The sequence below is a fragment of the Lynx rufus genome, unplaced genomic scaffold, assembly GCF_022079265.1.
Source record: "Lynx rufus isolate CCGP_SWC_20201006 ecotype Redwood Valley unplaced genomic scaffold, mLynRuf1.p SCAF_24, whole genome shotgun sequence".
NCBI lineage: Eukaryota > Metazoa > Chordata > Mammalia > Carnivora > Felidae > Lynx > Lynx rufus.
The window spans coordinates 13048290-13068563 of record NW_025814839.1 but is presented as its reverse complement, the minus strand read 5'-3'; the positions used below and the strand labels follow the sequence as shown (position 1 = coordinate 13068563).

Sequence of the window (20274 nt, the reverse complement as noted above, 5' to 3'; positions counted from 1 at the left end):
GCAAGGACTGGATTCTGTCCGAGGCACTTCCTCTCGGGTGGCTTCTTCCCCTCTTCAAGTCACAAGACTGTGTGTGACAGCTAATCCTCACCATGGTAACAAAAAGCAATGTTACCAACGGGGAATTAGAGCTTCCATCAGGAAAGGCCCAGAGTGCGAGCTAAGCAAAGCAGGGTCTCCGTGGGGAGCTCTCCGAGGGCCAGGCAGGCAAAGGCCAGGTCAACTGGGATCGGAAAAGGGAGAGCCCTCCTTGCTGGCTAGGAGGGAGAAGGGGGATGGGGAGGGAGCCGGGGACGAGGACAGACAGCTGTGGTTTGTGGACCTCCTCCTGGGGGAAACACTAAGTGTTGGAAAGGTCTCAGGAAGCCGGTGGAGGGTGGCGAAGAATTGCTCAGCCCTAGAGGCCGACCTACCTGACCCATGACGTCCTCATCGTACGACAGAGTCAGGCCCAGGTCAGCGATGTCCCCTTCGTAACGCTAATGCAACAGAGAAGGGGCAAGTGTTGGGATCCAGGAGGGCTAGGTCCTCGAAGGTCTTAATACTTCCCCTCCTACTGAAGCAAAGGGAAAGGCTCCTCACCGCGAGGAAGGGGGTAGAAGCGCCAGAAGGGGACGCGGGGGCCTGTGGTGGCCGCAGAAAAGCCCCTGTCCCACAGTAGGAAACTGCCTTCCACCACCCGAGAGCCCCGAGGCCTTCACTTCACTGCGTTTGCACTGGCCTGCAGCCAGGCCTTCTGCCGTGCCACACTGACCTTAATAGAAGTGAGGTTTTTGTAGAACTCTGAGTCCAGTGAAGGAAGCTCGTCCACGGAGCTATAGAAGACACTGTGGTGGTGCCCGAGCAGCTGGCTCAGGAAGAAGGAGGCGAAGGGCACGTCCACCACAATTCCCTGTGAGAGGAAAGACAGAAGCTTGCCTGTCTGCCCCGCAGGATTCCATCTCGGTGATCTCGTCGGGCTGGCCTGGGCTGCAGAGGGGCTCCAAGGGCACCAGTGAGATCTCTAGACGCTGCCTAAACTTCCCCGGTGGAGACCAGTACCTCCCGCCACCTGGATCAAGTGCCTCTGGGGGACGTCACAGCACAGCAGGTAAGGGCACAGGCTTTGGAGCTGCAGAGCCTCGGGATCAAATCCCAGCTGCCCAGCTGCCTGGCCGTGAGGACATCAGCTCTCTCATCTGTAAATGGGGCCCAGCATAGCCTCGCCATTTTAAGGATTAAATGAGCAGGCTGGAAAGGAACGGGGAGCACAGGCTCTCACCTGGAGGCAGGGCAGGGGAAGCCTCCAGGAGAAAGACCTATCTAAGCTAGACCTAAGGAGCACAAGGCCCACAGGTGTGTTCTAGGAAGGGGACACAGAGCTCTCTGGCCACAGCACAGTGTTCGGGGGAGGAAAGGAGAGGGGTGAGGCCAGAGAGGAGGCAGGGCCAGATCAGGAGAGGTCTCTGGAGCTTCCTGGAGTCTGGACTCTATCCCGAGGGCAGCAGGGAGCCCCAGGAGGGCTCTAAGCAGGTTTGCGCTTGAAATGGGGAAGGCACCGGAGGAGGAAAATAGGAGGTGGGGATACAGCAAGGAAACATGCATTACGCTGAGGAAAACGGACAGATTATTCTAGGTGGAGAGAAGACGCTGGATCACAGAGATTTAAAAGGGGCAGGGCTCAGAGTCAATGATGGCCTGACTCAGAGGGCCGAGTGAGTTAACGTGAGTTAACACACTGCCCCTCACACAGACCCAGCATGTCCTAATTTCCCCCTGTGCTGTTACTGCTGGGGGAGGAGACAGACACTGGGTCCAGGGAACAGGGAGCACATTCCCAGGATGACGAAGGCACGCTTCTCAGCGGGCCCAACTCTTCTGGCACCTCGTGTTTAGAGGAGAAACATGGCATATGGCCAAGTACATCCTCATGGGATTTCTTCTTTACATGGGAATCACCTGAGAAATGGTGGGAACAGAAGCACAGAAAAGGAGCCCAGGACCCCCAACCAGCCCAGGGCAGGAGGCAGCCCGAGGGAGCTTGGGCAGGGACGCACACAGAGCACCTAACCGCACCACGGCCAGGGAGCGAGGCCGTGGACGGAGGCCATTTACGCAGAGAATAAGTATGCTCGGCCACAGGGCCTCTCTCCCTCCATCTGCCCCAGCCCCCGGCTCTGCTTCGGAGGGCAGCCTGGCTTCCCTGGGGTCTGTGACGGGGTGAGAGGGGAGAGCTGCTCAGGCATCTCTGGAGCCCACCGTGAAGGCCACGAGAGCGGCAGCCCACGAGCTCCCACGGCAGCTTTACTTCCTGCCTGGGGAGCAGGACCCTAAGGGCGGGACCCAAGTGCCACCTGGCTTGGCTCATGGCGGACAGGGACCAGGAGCTGCGTGGGCCTCACCTGGAGTCTGCACAAGTCCACACCACCCTGACCCCATGAGACCGAGGAGCCAGGCACCACAGGTGTTTTACCTGTATTAGCTCATTTACCATCTACAGCAAGTCGATAACGTAGCTTTTGTCATCCCTACTTTTTCTGACGCGAACAAGGGCCTAGAGAAATAAAGGCAGGGGCACCTGGGTGGCTCAGTCGGTTGAGCGTTTGACTCTTGATATCGGCTCAAGTCATGATCCCAGGGTCATGGGGTTGAGCCCTGAATCGAGCGTGGAGCCTAAGATATTCTCTCTCTCTCTCCCTCTCTCTTTCTCTTTTCCCCTCTCCCCTGCTCCTACTCCCTCTCTAAAAAAAAAAAAAAGAAAAAAGAAAAAAAAAGGGGAAATAACAGCAACTTGCAGGTGCGGTCACACAGCTGGCCAGGGAAGACCCGTCTCAACCAGGAGCTGAGGCTCTGGAAGGCCCTGCCTTCTTTGCCTTCTGTTGGCAACACCCGGACCCCTGCGGCTGGCTCTGACCCCGTGGCTGGCTCTGAAGCACTCACTCCAATAACAAAAGATTTAAATTTAAAAAAAGCCGTTAACAACTATCACACCCCACAAAATGCTGCCCTCCTGGGGACCAGGAGGGACCAGGCCAACCTGGGTTTGAAGTTGGATTCTACGGATTAACTACCACTGAGACTCTGGTCAAGCGTCTCAAAGCCTCAGTTCTGTCACCTGCAGGTAAATGGGACAGCAGCAGCCACACCGCAGCACTGGCGAGAGGATGAAATGACATGACGTGCAGAAAGCACCAAGTGTTTCTGTCCAGTAATCTCGGGTCCTGTCCTCTTTCCTGGACTCCATCCTAACGACAGGTCCTTTACGTGGCCGGGCCCGGTCACCAAAACGCGCACGAAGTCCACGGGGCTTCTAACGTCTCATTTTCCCTTCCAGGGTGATGCTCCTGAACATGCCTACCTCATACACAGCCTTCCCCAGCATCTTGCCCACAAACTCGAAGAGCTGTAGATAGTTCTCATGAATGTAGGACGTGGGTGAAGGGTACAGCCTCTCGTCCCCGCTGGTTGTCTGTGAGGAAGAACGGAGAGAGGCAGGGAGGTTAAATGCCTTGTAAAGAGCAAGCCCAGCCCTTCGCTTCTCATTTGTCACCGAGAACCTGACTGCTGTCAGCCCCGCTCCCGCTCCCCTTAAATACCTTGAACAGATTGAGTGCCGGGTCGAACACCCTCTTGATGATTTCCTCCAGGAACTCCTTGAAAACACCATCCTGGTCAATGCCGGCCTCGTCCACCCCGAGGTCATTGACGAACTTCACACGGATCACGCCCTTCATGGCGTGCTGGGACAGCTGCCGGAGCTGCTCGTAGCCATCCTGCCGAGAGCAGAATTGCAGCCCATCAGGAGCGAGAGGACTTCTGCGTAACTCAGGGCTGCCTCCCCAAGGCTCCTGCTCCCGTGTGAATCCTTCCCGGCATAATTCCTAAACAGTTAGGACGCAGGGTGCGGGGCAGGGGGATGAGCAGTTCTCACCTGCTTGTACAAGAGCCTGTTAAAAGGAAAACTCATTTTGGGGATGTGACGCCACTGCTGTGTGGCAAGGGGAGGCTGCCTCTGGGACGATGCAGAGCACCAAGACAGGGAAACCAGGCAAGGTGAGTCGACAAGCTCTTGGCCATCCCATCCCGGCCATCCCATCCCATCCGCACAAAGGATGGAAGAAACTGGGACAAGATCCTACCCTCTATTTTAATGCAAAGAGTAGCTTATTTAGCTCACGGTAAAAATCAGTCAGTGAGACTCATAGATCACCAGAAGGTGAGAAAAGTAAGTACCCCCCCCACTGCTCAACTCCTGGAATCTTCCCCAGATCAGGAAAGGCCTGGTGAGTCAGTCTGAGGAATTTAGTGCCTGAGGGCACTAGGGAGCCAGAGAAGAGTCCAGGCGAGGGGAGACATGACTGGCTTTCTCAGAAATATCGTTGTTGATGGCACAGCAGCTGGAAGGAGGGGACAAGGGTGCAGGAGTGAGTCAAGGGTGCAGGAATGAGTGATGCTGGGCCCAGAGGCAGGGGCAGGGGGGAGGAGAAGCCTGCAGCCAGCCCTCGAGGCATGCAGCCATCTAGTACCCGAGGACACGACTTTAGAGTTCTTGTAATCATCTTGTTTAGTCTGTCTCTTGATTCTAATCTGCCAAGGTCTCCTAGGTTCCTCGCACGTGGGCGCTGATAAGTCGGCGGCTCAGGTGTTTCAGAGCAGTGACTGTCAGAAATAGTGCTGAACAGGACAGCGCCCAGGGAGGAGTCTTCTGATCCAACATGAGCCGCCCCGTCATGAGGGAGAAGCCGTCATAGGGGAGAAAGTGAGCTCTTTAGATCCTGTCGCAGAAGGTGCAAATCAACTGCAATATCCCTACGGAGGCCGCCCCACGGGTCTCCCTCTCAGGCATGACTGCAGTGCCGTGAGACGTTCTGCTAACACGAGACAGATCATCTCTATGGCATCCACCTGTCTGCCAGTCTGGTCCCTTGTCACAAAGCACACGAGGCCAGAACAGTAAGACCTGCTTTGGGAAACTCTTGCCACCTTCCTGCTGATCACGTTCCTCTCGTGATGCAAAGGATTGTCCCATGGTGGCTCCCGATCTTATTCTGGGGTGAGGGTCCCAAGTTAGTGAGCCAGTAATAACTACCTCTGAGGGTCTTTGGAAGGCAGAGGACCACGGTTTCGGGTGCATAGGCCAGTGGAGTATCCTGTATGCATGTGGAAGTCTGAAAACCATGAAGTTAGATGGAAAGAAGCGGGAAACAGAAGTCACTGTGCAGCGCCAGCGGCAGCCTTTAAACCACGTGTCTCCATTTGAGATCACCATCTTGGCACAGAGTCGGGGATGGGTGGAGAATTCCAACATCTTCTTGCTTGCTTGCAGGATTTCCTCCATCCTGCTTTGAAATGATGCCTCCTAGCTTTACTTCCCATTAGGAGGGGTGTCAGTATCATGCAGATTAAACGAGATGGTGTCCTGGGCAAGCACTTAGCACATGGCTGAACACAGGGCAAGTACTTAAGGAATGCTCGCTGGAGTCAAATCTTATTTATTTTTCATTTTTCATTTATTATTGATTGAATGATTGAAAGGGGTGGGGTGCGAGGGGCAGAGAGAGAGAGGGAGAGAATCCCAAGCAGGCTCTGTGCTGTCAGCTGACTCGGGGCTCGATCTCACAAACCATGAGATCATGAACTGGCTGAAATCAAGAGTCGGACACTTAACCGACTGAGCCACCCAGGCGCCCCTCAGTTTTTCTTCACCAGCCCCACGTTGGCCTTTTCTCTGAAGGGCTATAGGGAGGAATTTGCCAGCTGCCTCCTAACTGCCTGCTGCACCCCACATCCTCCGGGCACTGGCGGCATCACACGAGGATTCAACCTGCGTCTGTCCTTCCTTCCGGGAGGTGGGTCGGAGGAGGGCGTTCCTCTTCTCTACTGCATCTCAAAGACCCTGACCTGGGACGAGAGCTGGCTCCCAGGCACGGCTCTCCCACTGACACCTGAATGGAGCTGACTGTGAATCGTAACTTCTCTGGCCTCAGTTCTGCCTTTGACAGAGTGAGGGGACAGGGCTGGGCAGAGTATGGCTAAGGTTCCTCCTGGTTCTCAGATGCTAGGGTCCCGGCCCCCATTCACCATCTGTGAGGGGACACCTTCCTGCAAAACTTCAGGCTAACACCTGGAAGCGGGGTACTAAGGCAGTGCCTTCAGTACAAACCACAGAAGAGGGAACCGAATAAAAGCCTGGGATATCCCAGGAGCGGCTAATATCGGCTTCGTGATGCCCCCTTGTGTCCAAATCCAGCAAATGCCACTGCACGCTCCTGTTCTAACCACCAAACCACCACAGGAGAATGACTAGAGTGACTGAATATATGACCCTCTCCCCTTCCCAATTCGATATGAACAACAGTAATCAGGTTCATGACGAGATAGACTCTAATGGAATATGGAAAGGAAAGCGGACTTGGCCTAAAACCTAAGAAAGACATCCCTCCTCAGACATCCCTGGAGGCTGTGTTGGAGCAAGCAGGCCCAGGGTAACGGGGACATCAGGGGACTCTCCCATACACAAGGACGCTTGAGGGAGTTGGGGATTCCGTCATTCTCAGGGCGCACCAGTCCCTAGCACCCCAGACTTCCCGACTGTCAGGAAGTGACACGTCAGGGCTGGCCGCGTCTGAGTGGGACTGAAGATGTTAAGGGACGGGGGAGGAGCGTGCAGGTGCGACCGAAGAAAGTGCTGCAGGAGGGAGTTTCTAAACCCACTCGGTCTTTCTCTTCTTGGAGTCAAAGCAAAGCTTGCAAACTGGTGGCCCGCAGGTTGAATTTGCCGGGAAGACAGGTGTTATCTAACCTTCCAGGCACATTACCAAATTCCATTAGCACCCAACATAAAAGCTCTGGGGATCTCACACAAAACCCCGCATTTTGGCCTTCTAAAAACCCAGAGCATAGCGAAGCCTAAGTCCCCACACAGAAGTAGCCTAACTCCCCACACAGAAGTAGTCAGGTGGAACTGGGTGGAGGCGGTCTCCTTTAGGGGGCACGTGCTCCCCACCTGCCCACCCCTCCTTACTGCTCGGGAACAATGAGGCTGGACGCCAGGTGTCATTTATCCACTCGCTCGTGGGGTCCTTTTTCTTAAGTAGTGACCTAAACTGCGGGCTGTGTTTCAGAGAGCGCAGGGTGGGGGGAGCCAGGGAAGTGAAGAAGATTCCTGTCGTTCAGCATGCAAACAAGATGCTCCTGCGTGGACACACTCGGCCGGCTTCACCCATTCCCACGACCAGCAGGGTCCCTGTAGGCACTTACATTTCTTACCTCTACTTTCAAGAATGTCAAAACCGTCACCTGGTTACCACATGGTGCCTTTCCCCAGCAGACCCCAGTGTCAGTCACCAGTGGCCGGGAGGGAACTGAAAGCAGCTCTCCAGGAAGGAGCGTGAATCCCCCAAGGGAGAAAATGAAAATGTGTCGGGAGGAAGGGCTGCTGCTGTGGCCGCTGGCTGGCTACGTGGCCACGCGCTGTCCTGAGATCCCACGACTGCCCTCCGCTGCAGAACAGGCTAATGAGGAAACGTGGCTGAAGCGAGATAAAAGGTCTGAAGAGCAAGCATGGGCAAATAAACCCAGCCCAGCCTCTTCCAGGAATGTGGGCTTGGGACTCAGTCACCAATTCTACCACCGCTGGTGGGATCCGCACGTTTGGGCAGGTTCCGCACTGCACAACCCTGGGGGAGGGTATGGCACACACAACGCAGACCTCGCAGTTACATATGTTTATTGTAACAACGTTCCAGCAGACGGTAGTTGGTGTCTTGTTCCAACAGAATCAATATATTACAATTTTCTGACATATAGAGGTGACATGTTCTGAGGACAGGCACCAATTTCTGGCACACGTGAAGCTGCCACATAGCAGCAACCGTGGACACTGGGTTGGCTGAGGTGAGCCACTTCACTTGTTCCTCCCAAGTTCATGTCTACCAAGAACTCCTAGCTCTAGAATACATGCACTTCCCAGTATGGCTCAGTAAACTTACTACCTACGCTCCAGCCTCCACATTCACAGTTGGGAGTCTGGGCAAAGTGCCTGCCAGGACGAATGGAGTTTGCACAGACACGAGAATGCCTGCACGTGGCACTTCCTGCGCAAAGAGGCACAGTGCTCAATGTTCCAGCCCGGGGGACCCGCATGGGGAACAGGAAGGGAAACACTGCACTGCGGGTTCCCGACACTGAGGACATGTTTAATCAAGCGGCTCTTCAGAGCAGATCCCAGGACACATGGCCCCATTCCGCTCCCTAAGTCTCGATTTCGGGGTCATCAGACCAGGAGGTGACAAGGACAGTTCACAGGCAATAGATCATCCATTAAAAACCCCCCCGTCTCACAGAGTACACCTTTTTGTGACGGGCTTCTCACCTCCAACATGCGAGACCGTCGGATTGTGATGTGGGTGACGTGGGGAGAGGCTGAGCTGGTTTCCACGAGCCCCAGTTTCTCCTTCTCCTTGGTAACCATGTTTCGGAACAGGAGAACTCTCTGAAATGAGCAAAGGTGAGACCAGGAACTGGGTCAACAACGGATGATTCCCTAAGACACGCTGTACGGGACTAACGAAACAAGTCACGCGAGAGGCCACCACAACGGGACGCTCTGACAGATGCTACAGGTCAGAAGTGTCTGGGGAGAACAGCAGACGTTCCCCAAAACAACCTTGGGAATTAGAAATCTAGCTGAGTACATGCCAAGGAAGAAAGGCCCCAGAAAGAGTGGTCTGGCTGCAGCCACAGTCCGGTTAAAAATAGTCTGGAAGCCGGGACGCCTGGGTGGCTCATTCAGTTAAGCATCCGACTTCGGCTTGGGTCATGATCTCACAGTTCATGGGTTTGAGCCACACAATGGGCTCTGCGCAGTGTGGAGTGTTCTTGGGATTCTCTCTCTCTCTCTGCCTCTCCACCACTCGTGCTTTCTCTCTCTCAAAAATAAATAAGCTTTAAAAAAAAATGGGGTGCCTGGGTGGCTCAGTCGGTTGGGCGTCTGACTTCAGCTCAGGTCATGATCTCGTGGTCCATGAGCTCGAGCCCTGTATCAGGCTCTGTGCTGACAGCTCAGAGCCTGGAGCCTGCTTCCGATTCTGTGACTCCCTCTCTCTGACCCTCCCCTGCTCACACTCTGTCTCACTCTCTCTCTCAAAAATAAACATTAAAAAAAAAAAATTAAAAAAAAAAAAAAAAAAGAATGGTCTGAGAGAAAATCATTCTCATTCAGTCAATAAGCCACCATAAAAACCTGGTGGTAGAACAGGTTACAGAGGCTGCTTTATACACCTATGCCTGCTTTAAAGGGAATCAATGTTAGGAGTTAAAAAAGAGAAACATTTCAAAGATAATTTTTTTCATTGTCAGAAATTTCAAAAAATGATCCCACAGAATAAAGGTTCCTGACCTTTTATCAGCCTCCTCTGTGCCTTCAAGCACACCATAGGCCCCCCCCCCCCCCCCCCCCGTAATATTTCTCAGTTACTGTTAGAGAAGAACCCTCTCTCCCATGGTCAAGATTCTGATAAGCCCCTTTCAGGAGAGCACGACCCTTGGCCCCATCCTGGGGTTGAGAATCACTGCTGTAAAAGCACTCTGATGATGTCTGCTGAATGAAGAAATAAATCCAATCGCTGCTGATTTTGTTTAAAAATGGGAATCCCCTCAAATGTCAAAGGATTTGTTAAATACAATAAGAACAGTCAGAATGGTAACAGCAACAACGGTAACAAGAGCTAACTATATACAGGAGAGGCTCGTGTGTTTACGTTTGATCATTTCATTGACTACGAAGTTAACACACGGCTGCAGCAGGAAAAGTGACTGCCCACGGCTTCCCGAGGAGGAGGAGGAACGTATCTGGCAGAGGGGTTACTTCTCAGGGGAGCTGCTTGAGGTGGCTGGTTCACCAGCCTAGAAACAAGGACTGAAGTGCTCTGGATAGTATCAGGGTTCCAGGACAACATGGAAAGGAAGGATAGACGGAGCCACAGTGAGGGAGGCTGTGACGGGGATGAAGGGCACTGGCATGTCTCTTGTCTGTGCAGGGGGAATTGAGACTTCCAGAACAGGTCTTTAACTTGTGTGGGGCCGTGAGGCACGACTGTTTGCTCTCACTCCAAATCTTTAGCATGACTTGAACACGAGGCAGAAGAAAAGCTTCCCAGGGCACCTGGGTGGCTCGGTCGGTTAAGCGTCTGACTCTTGACTTGACCTCAGGTCGTGACCTTGTGGTCGGGCCCTGAGCTGACAGTGTGGAGCCTGCGCGGGATTTTCTCTTTCCGTCTCCATCTGCCCCTCCCTCCACTCGTTTGTGTGTGCCTCTCTCTCGCTCGAAATGAACAAATAATCATTTAAAAAAATGTTAAAAGAAGAGTTTCCCACCTGGGTTAATCCCATATGGGGCGGAGACTGCCCACACAGAACTAAAAGTGCAGAGGTGGCCGTGAGAATGGCAGGAGTCAAGGAAAGACTGTGTGGGGCTCTGGTCTCCACGGGGCGTGAAGGGGGTTTGGGACAACGGTACGCAGCTCTCAATGGTATGAGAGGCCTCACGACGGCAGCAGACATCTGAGAAAGGGTCCTTGTCTCCATTTTGCAGATGAAGACACTGACTCGCCCAAGGTCACACAGCTGGTGGACACAGGGACCACAGTCAAACCCGGGACTCACACACGGGCCACCACACCACAGAGCCACTGCCCACCCCGTGTGGCACCAGGCCTTCCAGGCCAGAACAAAAGAGAAGGTCTCAAGTCCCAGTCCGGGGATGCGCTGCACATAAAAGCGTAAAAGCAATGTAAGAGAGTGCAGAGAAGAAAGTGCTGTGTGTGTGAACGAGGCGGAGCCGAGGCCTTGAAAAACTTTGAGGGAAGCAGGAACAGCTTTGTGGGCCGCCCACGTGAATGAGATCAAGAACAGGGAGAGTTCTGGTGTTTAGGGCAGATGCCATAATGACAGGCGCAAGATTGCGGGCAGGCCTGGAGAGACTATAACCCCCCTGTGCGCTCTGGCAAGAGCATGCCAGCGAGAGAGGGCAGTACGTGCCCCCCCAGGAGGGGACAGTGCCTCGTTGCTATGACATACTGAGCCTCAGATGCCCTCCTGTACCTGCTGAGACCATAAAAGGGTCAGGACAGGTGCCAGGGGATTGGGAAGGGTCCCCACGAGAGGAGAAAAAGTTCCTGAACCAAGGACAAAAAGCCTGGATGGCAATCTTAAGCACAATTCCCCAATTCCCCAAGGAAAAAACACACAGTGAGGATTAGATTATAGCCTGGTCCCCAAGACATGCCAACTAATCTCAGAGGTTCTCAGACTTCTTGTTCTCAGTACCCCCACAGACTCAGTAATGACTTTCACGGCACTCCTAGGTCAAAAGAAATACTTACAGTGCCATCTACGAGGTAGCGAGGGTCCTAGCCACTTGGTAAGTATTTATGTGCTAAGAGCTTCGTATTTTAAAAATACATGCATGTTGAGGGGCGCCTGGGTGGCGCAGTCGGTTAAGCGTCCGACTTCAGCCAGGTCACAATCTTGTGGTCCGGGAGTTCGAGCCCCACGTCAGGCTCTGGGCTGATGGCTCAGAGCCTGGAGCCTGTTTCCGATTCTGTGTCTCCCCCTCTCTCTTCCCCTCCCCCGTTCATGCTCTGTCTCTCTCTGTCCCAAAAATAAATAAACGTTGAAAAAATAAATAAATAAAAATACATGCATGTTGAAACAAAAACTGAGTTTTGTTTTTAAAACCCAGCGTAGTGGCATCCTCGAAAGGAGTGTTGAAATCGTGAGCTCGAGCTGGTGCTCCACATGGTGTCCAAAGGATCTCACTGTGCTCTTCTCAAAAACTTAAAATGCCCTGTGACAACCCAGGGTCACCCCACCAGAGCGCCTGTGACCTGCAGACACATGGAGCGGCAATCCCAGACTACAAGGGATGGGAGTGCTATGGTCCAGGGCTGACCTCACGGACACGCAGGGCCAGGGCAGGGTGCTGCGTTTTCAGTTAGATTGCCCCAAACTGGACGAGGCCCAGGGGATGGGGGGCCGGAAGCCACTTCCCCAAGGAGTAGCTGGGGGGAGGGGAAGGATGCTACCTGTGGCACAGAGAAGACCAGAAAGCAAACGAGAGTTGTCCGCACATCTCAGAAGATTTGGAGATTCCACTTAGAGTGGCTGTTCAAGGACCAGAGAGTAGAAGTTACACAGAAGTAAATCAGGTTAAGGTGAGGAAGAACGTCCCATCACTGGGAAGAGTAAAGCAATACAATGGCTGGCTTTGCAAGGCTCCGGGCCTTCTACCTGAGGCAAGGTCAGGTGTACTGTCGGGGGCCTCCCACCCCAGATGGAGGCGTTTAGCTAAGTAATCCCCACAAGTTCCCTTCATTTCTAAATTTTTTTTTTTTAACGTTTATTTATTTTTGAGACAGAGAGAGACAGAGCATGAATGGGGGAGGGTCAGAGAGAGGGAGACACAGAATCTGAAACAGGCTCCAGGCTCTGAGCCATCAGCACAGAGCCCGACGCGGGGCTCGAACCCACGGACAGTGAGATCGTGACCTGAGCCGAAGTCGGACGCTCAGCCGACTGAGCCACCCAGGCGCCCCATGTTCCCTTCATTTCTAAGAGGCTCTGCTATCAAGTGCAATAAGAATTTAAACAGCCACATCCGTTTGCAAATCACTACTTGAGGGTAAAGAACGGCAACTGCGAGTATTAACATCAAGGTCAAAACAATATCAAACAGCAGCGAGGAATATGTATCTCTGAAAACTAAGGTTCAATGTACAAAAAATGTGACTTAGGCTTTTTTCTAAAAATGTCTTTTGTCCAAAAAGAAAAAAAAAAGGGAGGGGCGCCTGGGTGGCTCCATCTGTTGAGCGTCTGACTCTCTCGTCTCAAGTCATGGTCTTGCAGTTCATGGGTTCGAGCCCTGGGTTGGGCTCTGCACTGACAGCGTGGGGCCTGCTTGGGATCCTCTCTCTCCCTCTCTCTCTGCTCCTCTCCTACTTGTGCTCTCTCTCAAAATAAATAAACTTTAAAAAAAAAAGAAAGAGAAAAAGAAAAAGGAAAAGAAAGAGAGGCACACAAAGACCGTAAGAGTCTCTTCTGAAGGAGCACAGTATCATTGTGGGTTCCAGCAGACATTTCTGGAGTGTTCACTACAGACCAGGGACATGGGCAGCACCTTCCCTCATTTCCTGACACTCTGGCCACTGTACCTGACCCTTTCTGAGACTCTCATGTCTCTCGGGTCCGGGACACCACACTGATGGTTTCCCTCCTCTGATGAGTCCTCTCCTCATGCTGGCCCTCTTAACAACAGGCCCCTTGGTTGTCTGACTCCGCCCAGTTCCCTGACCACCCTGTCCGTGGCCATGGATGCAGTCAGATTTGGGTGCTGTCCACGTGCAGTGTCTCTCTCCAGCCCCACTGTCCGATGGCCTCCAGGAGTGGCGGACACCGCACGCCTGTGCCGCCTGTTCAAAGCTGACCTCCTCTAGCCTGCGCCCCTACCCCAGGGAATGACTCCCCCAAGCGCTCAGGAGCCCAAGCCAGAAGCCCGCCCACCACCTGAATCCCTCCTTTCCTTCTCTGAATGTCTTTGTTCTGATCCTATCGTCTCTCCACTCCCATAACACCTCTGCCTCTAGCTGGTCTTCCGTCCCATGGCCAGAAGGAACCTTCTAAAGCGTAGCTCTGACCAAGGGCCCCCGAAGCTGATAACGCTCCAACGGCTCTGGCCAAAACCCAAGCTCCTGCCCTTGGTCTGCAGGGTCTTTCCAGCTCCAAGCCCTACAAACCCGCTCAGCTTCCTGGCTCTCCTTCATATCCTCCGCAGCCAGACCGTACGTCGGGCCTCCATTAGCACCGTATTCTCAACCCCCCGGGCCTTTAACCACTGGAAGCTTCTCCTGACTCCCTTCCCCCTGTTGCCAGCTGGGCCTGGCCCCCTTGTCTGGGCTCCCCCAGCATCCATCCCTGTGACATGCCCCCCACCTGCTAGAACTGCCAGTGCATACTTTCTTCAGTTTCTGTACTCGGCTTAATACCTGGTGTAGATGGAGACCCACTGTCCGTGCACATTTGCAGAGTGAACGAGCTCGTTTCTTTCTCTCCAACTGCTACAGCAAAGGGGGCGAGTCGGGTGCCATGCGGCGGGGCACAAAGACGCACAGGGGCCTGGCTCTGAGAGCAACTCACGTTTTTGTGGGGAACGACATGAGGGACGTACTGCAGGATCAGCTGCGCCCGTCTTCTGTCCTTGTCCAGTTCTTGGAAGAGCACGCTAGGTTTGAGGTCCCTTCGGAAGAAAGGCATGGGTTTGGGGTTATCATAGGACAGCAGCTCTCTAGCGCAGGCGCGGCCAGCTCCAGCTTGCTGCCGTTTTTGTAAGCAAGGTTTCGGCGGAACACGGCCACATCCGTCCACCGCGTACCGTCACTGGCCACTTTCCCGCCACAACGGCAGACTGGGGCTCTTGCAAAGGAGAGCCTCTGGCTGCAAAGCCTAAAATACCTACTCTCTGCTCCGCCACACCCCACTCTAGTGCCACAACATAAGAGCTGACATGTCATTTATAAAAAATGGCAGACATCTTAGGACAGACACCTGGGTAGCTTCGTCGGTTAAGCTCGATCTCGGCTCAGGTCACGATCTCACGGTTCATGAGTCCGAACCTTGAGACAGGCTCTGTGCTAACAGCACAGAGCCTGCTTGGGATCCTGCCTCGCCCTCTCTTTGCCCCTCCCCTGCTTGCTCTCTCTCTTAAAATACACAAACTAGGGGCGCCTGGGTGGCGCAGTCGGTTAAGCGTCCGACTTCAGCCAGGTCACGATCTCGCAGTCCGTGAGTTCGAGCCCCGCGTCAGGCTCTGGGCTGATGGCTCAGAGCCTGGAGCCTGTTTCCGATTCTGTGTCTCCCTCTCTCTCTGCCCCTCCCCTGTTCATGCTCTGTCTCTCTCTGTCCCAAAAATAAATAAACGTTGAAAAAAAAAAATACACAAACTAAAAAAAAAAACAAACCAAAACAAAACTGCAGACATCTTACACTTAGTTGTTGTAAGTGGATCTCCCCACCCTACCCCCAAAAGGCCGGCTGTAGTTTTCATCCTGCTCATTCTGTTGATAAAAACCACCACTGAACTCTCATAACCTGCTGCTCAGTTCAGCTACAAGAAGTTTCTTCCCATTTGCTAACTATGCCCTGGCTTTGTCACCATTACTGAGCCCTGACCACCCTCAGGGTGAGCGCATCCTCACAGGCACCAACCGCTGGGCGGTCTGTCCTCCCAGGGGGACAGAGGATGAGGGAGAGATGAAGACCCCTTGGCCCCAGAGCGCGAGCCTGGCCCCCACAAACCCGCTCGCCCGGCCCCGCTCCTCACTTTCGCAGCCAGTGGTCCTCGGGGGCAAAGCGCCGCCGGCAGTCCCTCTCGTACAGCACCATCAGCCAGCCGTGGACAGAATGGAACAGCTCCAAGGTGTCCCCCTTGGCGTTCTCTGTGGGTCAAAGAAATGGGAGAGCTGCAAACACAGAGCTGGTCAGGGCTGGCGAGGAGCCAGGAGGATGGCGTCTTGTCTCTGCCGGTCACCAGCCCCCACCAAGGTCTCTAGAGTCCACGTGGAATCGACAGAATAAAAGGCGCCCTGGGTACGTTCTGTTTGCAGGACCCTAGCGTCTCAGACACAATCACTACTGTCTGCCTCCCACTAGCAGCTGATCCAAAGGACCTTTTTAATCTAAGGAGCTTTGTACCAAGCAAACTGGAAGCACTTTAGGAGGTGAGCTCTGATTTGGAGCGTGCCCTGACACATGTTCTCTTTTCACGGAAATCAACTCAAAGAAGCAAGGGGAGATCCAGGGCAAAATCATCATCGTTAATAATCCTTCACACCTACACGTATTTCCTGAAGGGAGATGTAAAACTTCCATATCTGCACCTACTATCTTAAGAGGCCGCAGACAGGAGAAGTACAACTTCCAATTACGTGAATAAACGTGCCTGTGCAATTGGTTGTGACGGGCGATAAAGCTAGGCATCAGTTGATGTTCCAGACCGTGGCCTCCCCGCGTGCAGCACGACGGCTGGCATCTTCGCCTTACCTACGATCCCATCCCAGATCATCTTAAACACAAAGGAGTTCAGGAAAGAGGAGATGGTGACCAGCTCTTCCAGTTTGAATGAAATTTGTTCTTCGTAAACTTCGATGTCGTCAAGGATCCTAAATCAGATGGAAAATTATTCACAACTTCCCACGGAGGAAAGGGGGGGAACGACGAGATGTGTACCTCTTACTAGACGAATAGAAGCTCACGAAGTAAGCTCTGATGGGTAGGATGTGCTTCAGGAGAACCTGGAGGGGAGAGCAGCTGGGGGCAGAGGTGAAGCAAAAGCGACCACGTGCAGATGAGTGTGGAAGCTGGTAATGGGCATTTGAGGGATCCTTCTACTCTTCTCTCCACTTTCTATTAATTTGAAACTGTCCATAGTGAAAAATTTAAAACCACAACGGAGAGAGGAAAACAACAATAGGCTTCCCTCTGTATTCTCCTTATTCATAAGGATCTGACTGTGACACCTTCTCCATCCACGCCTATCAAGAAATCTTGATAGAGTGTGTGTGCCCACTGAGAAAAGCTGTAGAATCTTTCCCTGCATCTGCAGCAGCCACTAGTGACCGTTAGTAGGTACATGAGAAGTGTTTATGAGGGAATGAATGAACTAATGTTTGAAAGAATGTGTGAATAAATGAACTGTTTAAGATACAGCTCTACCTGAAAATCTCCTAAGTCTGCTCCGTTCACCTTAGGGCATGACTCGTTCTTGGGTCGTCCTAGACCCGGCCCTTCAGGGTGTCTTACCCTTGCCCTGGCCTCCAACTGCTCACGGAGCACCTCTCTCTGTGGTTCTTACCCAATCTGTCACCTTGTGTCCCTGATCCCCTCCCACCCAGTGTCTTCTACCATGAACATAACTGCCTGACGGGGCCCATTCTCATAATTCTATACCAACCTTTGGAAAAAGTGGAATTAAAAGAATACCAAACACACAAGTAGACACATAGGCTGAAAAAAAAAAGCACTGACTGGGACTCACATCTATTAATTCCCCACTCTGAGCCAGGCACTGCACTGAGAACTTGACTTTCCTTTTCTCATGTACTCCCTATCAGATGGCTGATAACCATTTCTACTCTTTGAAGAAGGAAGCTCAGAGTGGTTAAGCAACTCGCCTAGGGTTAGTCGATAATCATGACAAGAACTGCAGCCCGCAGCCCTTCCTAAGTGTCCGGGACTGTGCTAAGCACTTTGTGTGTTTTATCTCCTGCAATCCTTACCACAGAGCCCAGAGACACGTGCTACTGTTGTTCCCGTTCGTAGGTGAGGAAGCAAAGGCTCAGAAAGGTGGAGCCCCCTTGCCCGGGGTGTCTCAGGAAGTGGCCCACCCAGGATTTGCATCCTGGCACTCTGGCTATGGAACTTTCCAGGTAACTACTAACCTAGCAAGGAAATGGTAAAGCAGTGATTTGAACCCAGCTCTGGGAGAATCCCAGAGCCCACACTCAGTGGGACTGAACCAGCTCCCCTGGAAGGATGGAACTAAGAACTGCTGAACCCCAACTATGTGCCACCTACTTTGAAAATGTTTTCTCATCTAATTTTCCTAATGACCCTGCCACACGGGTCCAGAGGATGGCGGCAATCACATCAGCAACTGCTTCCTTCCTGACACTGTCATTGGGCTTCTCCACATTCTGGAGAGGAACTCGGCCCCACAGCAGTCAACCTACGTGACGAGGTGCCGGGAGCAGTCACAGAACAGCGTCAGCATGGCCAAGAGCTGCTTGGACTCTTCGGTGTCATTGTTGAGGCACTCCGAGAAGAGCTTTAACCCTCCGTGGGGCCCCAGCTCACAGATAAACGCCCACAGTTTGGGGAGCAGGTCATCAAGGTAAGTGAGTCCTGGAAAAGGACAGAGAAACCCAAGCTTCAGGTGGGGGCACCATCTGGGTCACGGTTTCTCCTATCCGCTGGGGGAACAAAACACTCCTATTAGTGGACACTTAATGGGTGTGAAAAAAAGGTGCAATTACTAAGAAAATCATTATCACCACCGAGAGTGACGATGGCAATAACAGCTACCGTTTAGTGGGTGCTTTCTATGTTCCAGATGTCATTCTAAGTACTCTGAATGCATTATCACCTTTCTACCTTGTGAAACCTAACGTTACCTCCATCTTACAAGGGAAGAAACTGAAGCCTGGAGAGGTTGAGGAATTAGCTCCAAATCACTCAGTCCAATAAGGAGCAGAGCCAAGAAGAGGAACCCAGGTCTGTCTGACTCAGTGTTTATATTTTAAATCAGGGGTCAGCAAGTTTTTTCTGGAAAGGCCTAGAGAGTCAGTACTTTCGGGCTTTGTGGGCCTGGCCTAACACCGTGTCACACTACTGAATGCTACCAGCATAGCACAAAAGCAGCCACAGACAAGATGTAAATGAACGGATGGGGCTGTGTTCCAATAAAACTTTATTTACAAAACCAAGTGGTGGGCCGCATTTGGCCCCTTTGCTGACCCCTGCTTTAAACCATCTTTCTGGCTCACCTACAATTTAGCAAAGCTTTCCTCTTTTCTACTATTCTACCTTTGTTAAAAATGGGAAAGCAATGAACGACCGTAGCAGAGATCCCGTGAAGTGTCACACAAACATTTAACCCTGGGTGGAGAAGACATTTTAGGAACGCTTCCCGATGGCATTTTAGGAATGCTTCCCAATGGCTACAAGGCCTCGGACACATAGGCTACGTCACTGTCACATTTTAAGTCTATTAGTACAGCTACTGACTCAGAGAGTCTGGCTCTGAAAGTCCATGTGTCCCTGAATCTACAGTAGGGTGTGTACCTCAAATTATTCCTCATTTTTCACTTTCTGCTGGAGTCCTTATAACCCCCCTCATTTTACAGGGCACTCTGAATTACTCGGTTCTGGACAAAGAACTGCTTCGGGAAGGTATATCCGCCTGGAGGAGGAGGATGACAGACTCAATCAGTGCTGCTCTGTGCTTAGACCAGGGTGGCCTGAAGGAACCAGAGAGGAGTGGCCACTTACTACTCCTGAAGGCTGGAGCTCACATTTTCCAAGGGGCAGGACGAGATTACGGAACGCAGACCCCTCAGAATTTAAGAGGAGGTGGAGACAGAGACGGAGTGAGCAGCCGCACTGCGGAGACCACAAATACACTCCTATGGGACAAGAAGGGAAGAGCAACTGCTCTCACATCATGTGAATGGCCCTCACGGCGGGGACGAACATGCTCGTTCCCGGCCTCAGACGCGGCTTCAACAAGGGCTGCGTCCGGCGCGACTCCGACGGCAACGAAGACGCAGGGCCCTGGGGAGCCGGGCCACAGGGCAGCACGTGGCACGCGAGGAGCGGGAGCAAAGCCCGTGGTCTCCCACACTCTGCTTTGTGTGTTGCTAAACAAACAGACCCGATACTCTACCGACGCTTCATGCTAGTTTATCTCCTTCTTAAAAGGATACGTTTTCAAGTCAGCCAAGAGAACTTCTGGGTTCTCTCACTGGGACGAGGAGGGATGCCTGAATTTGTGGTCGCCTCAAAAAGCTGAACGCGGGCCCATCACCTCAAAATCCCGTCACTCGATACGCTTCTCAAGCCCTCACACTAGGTGCTGGGGCCCTGGGCTCGGTCCGGGCCCCTTTTCGTCTGCTTTTACCCTCCCCCGAGGGAACCTGCTCCGGGCCCAGGGCTTTACACAGCAAGCCTCTGCTCACGCCCCTGCGCGGTCCACTCGCGTGCCTGCCTGGCACCTCGCTCTCCTCACGGCTAGGCAGGACTCTGTTCCCCCAGCCTCCCTCCCAGTGGGCTTCTCCAGCTCTGCAAATGCACCACCATCCACAGGCTGCGGGGGCCAACAACCCGGCCTCATCTTGGAAGCCTCTAGCCTTCACTCCCCCAAATCCAACTGTACCGTAGGACCTGCAGACACGACTTCTAAAACATGCCCAGGTGCCCCTGCTTTCAACCCCACCACCACGCCAGGCCTGTGCTGTCCAAGCGGGAACCGCGCTGCCCCCGAGGAGGCCTCTGAGAGTGTCTGGAGATGGGCAGCGTTGGCACGAACGGGGAGGGGAAGCGCCACGGGCATCTGTGATGGCTGGGCCGCTCAACATCCTACAAAGGACAAGACGGCTTCCACCGCCAAGAACTGTCAGGCCCAAAACACCAGCAGTGCTGCGGCCGGGAAACCCTGCTCCAGTCCAAGCCCACGCTGTCTCATGA

At 53.1% G+C, this 20274-nt stretch overlaps 1 protein-coding gene across 6 annotated transcripts in view; it reads right to left on the bottom strand.

The window, feature by feature from the left end:
• The window catches only part of UBE3B (ubiquitin protein ligase E3B), a 53219-nt gene that overhangs the window by 10805 nt on the left and 22140 nt on the right, over window positions 1-20274 (bottom strand). For all 6 annotated transcript variants that reach the window (XM_047087972.1, XM_047087971.1, XM_047087975.1 and 3 more), the window contains 9 exons: window positions 17763-17934; window positions 16075-16193; window positions 15356-15470; window positions 14173-14272; window positions 8354-8473; window positions 3576-3752; window positions 3338-3448; window positions 755-892; window positions 414-479 (listed from right to left, as the gene is read on the bottom strand). In XM_047087972.1, the coding sequence (XP_046943928.1) occupies window positions 414-479; window positions 755-892; window positions 3338-3448; window positions 3576-3752; window positions 8354-8473; window positions 14173-14272; window positions 15356-15470; window positions 16075-16193; window positions 17763-17934 (1118 nt within the window). The remainder of the gene's footprint in view (window positions 1-413; window positions 480-754; window positions 893-3337; window positions 3449-3575; window positions 3753-8353; window positions 8474-14172; window positions 14273-15355; window positions 15471-16074; window positions 16194-17762; window positions 17935-20274) is intronic.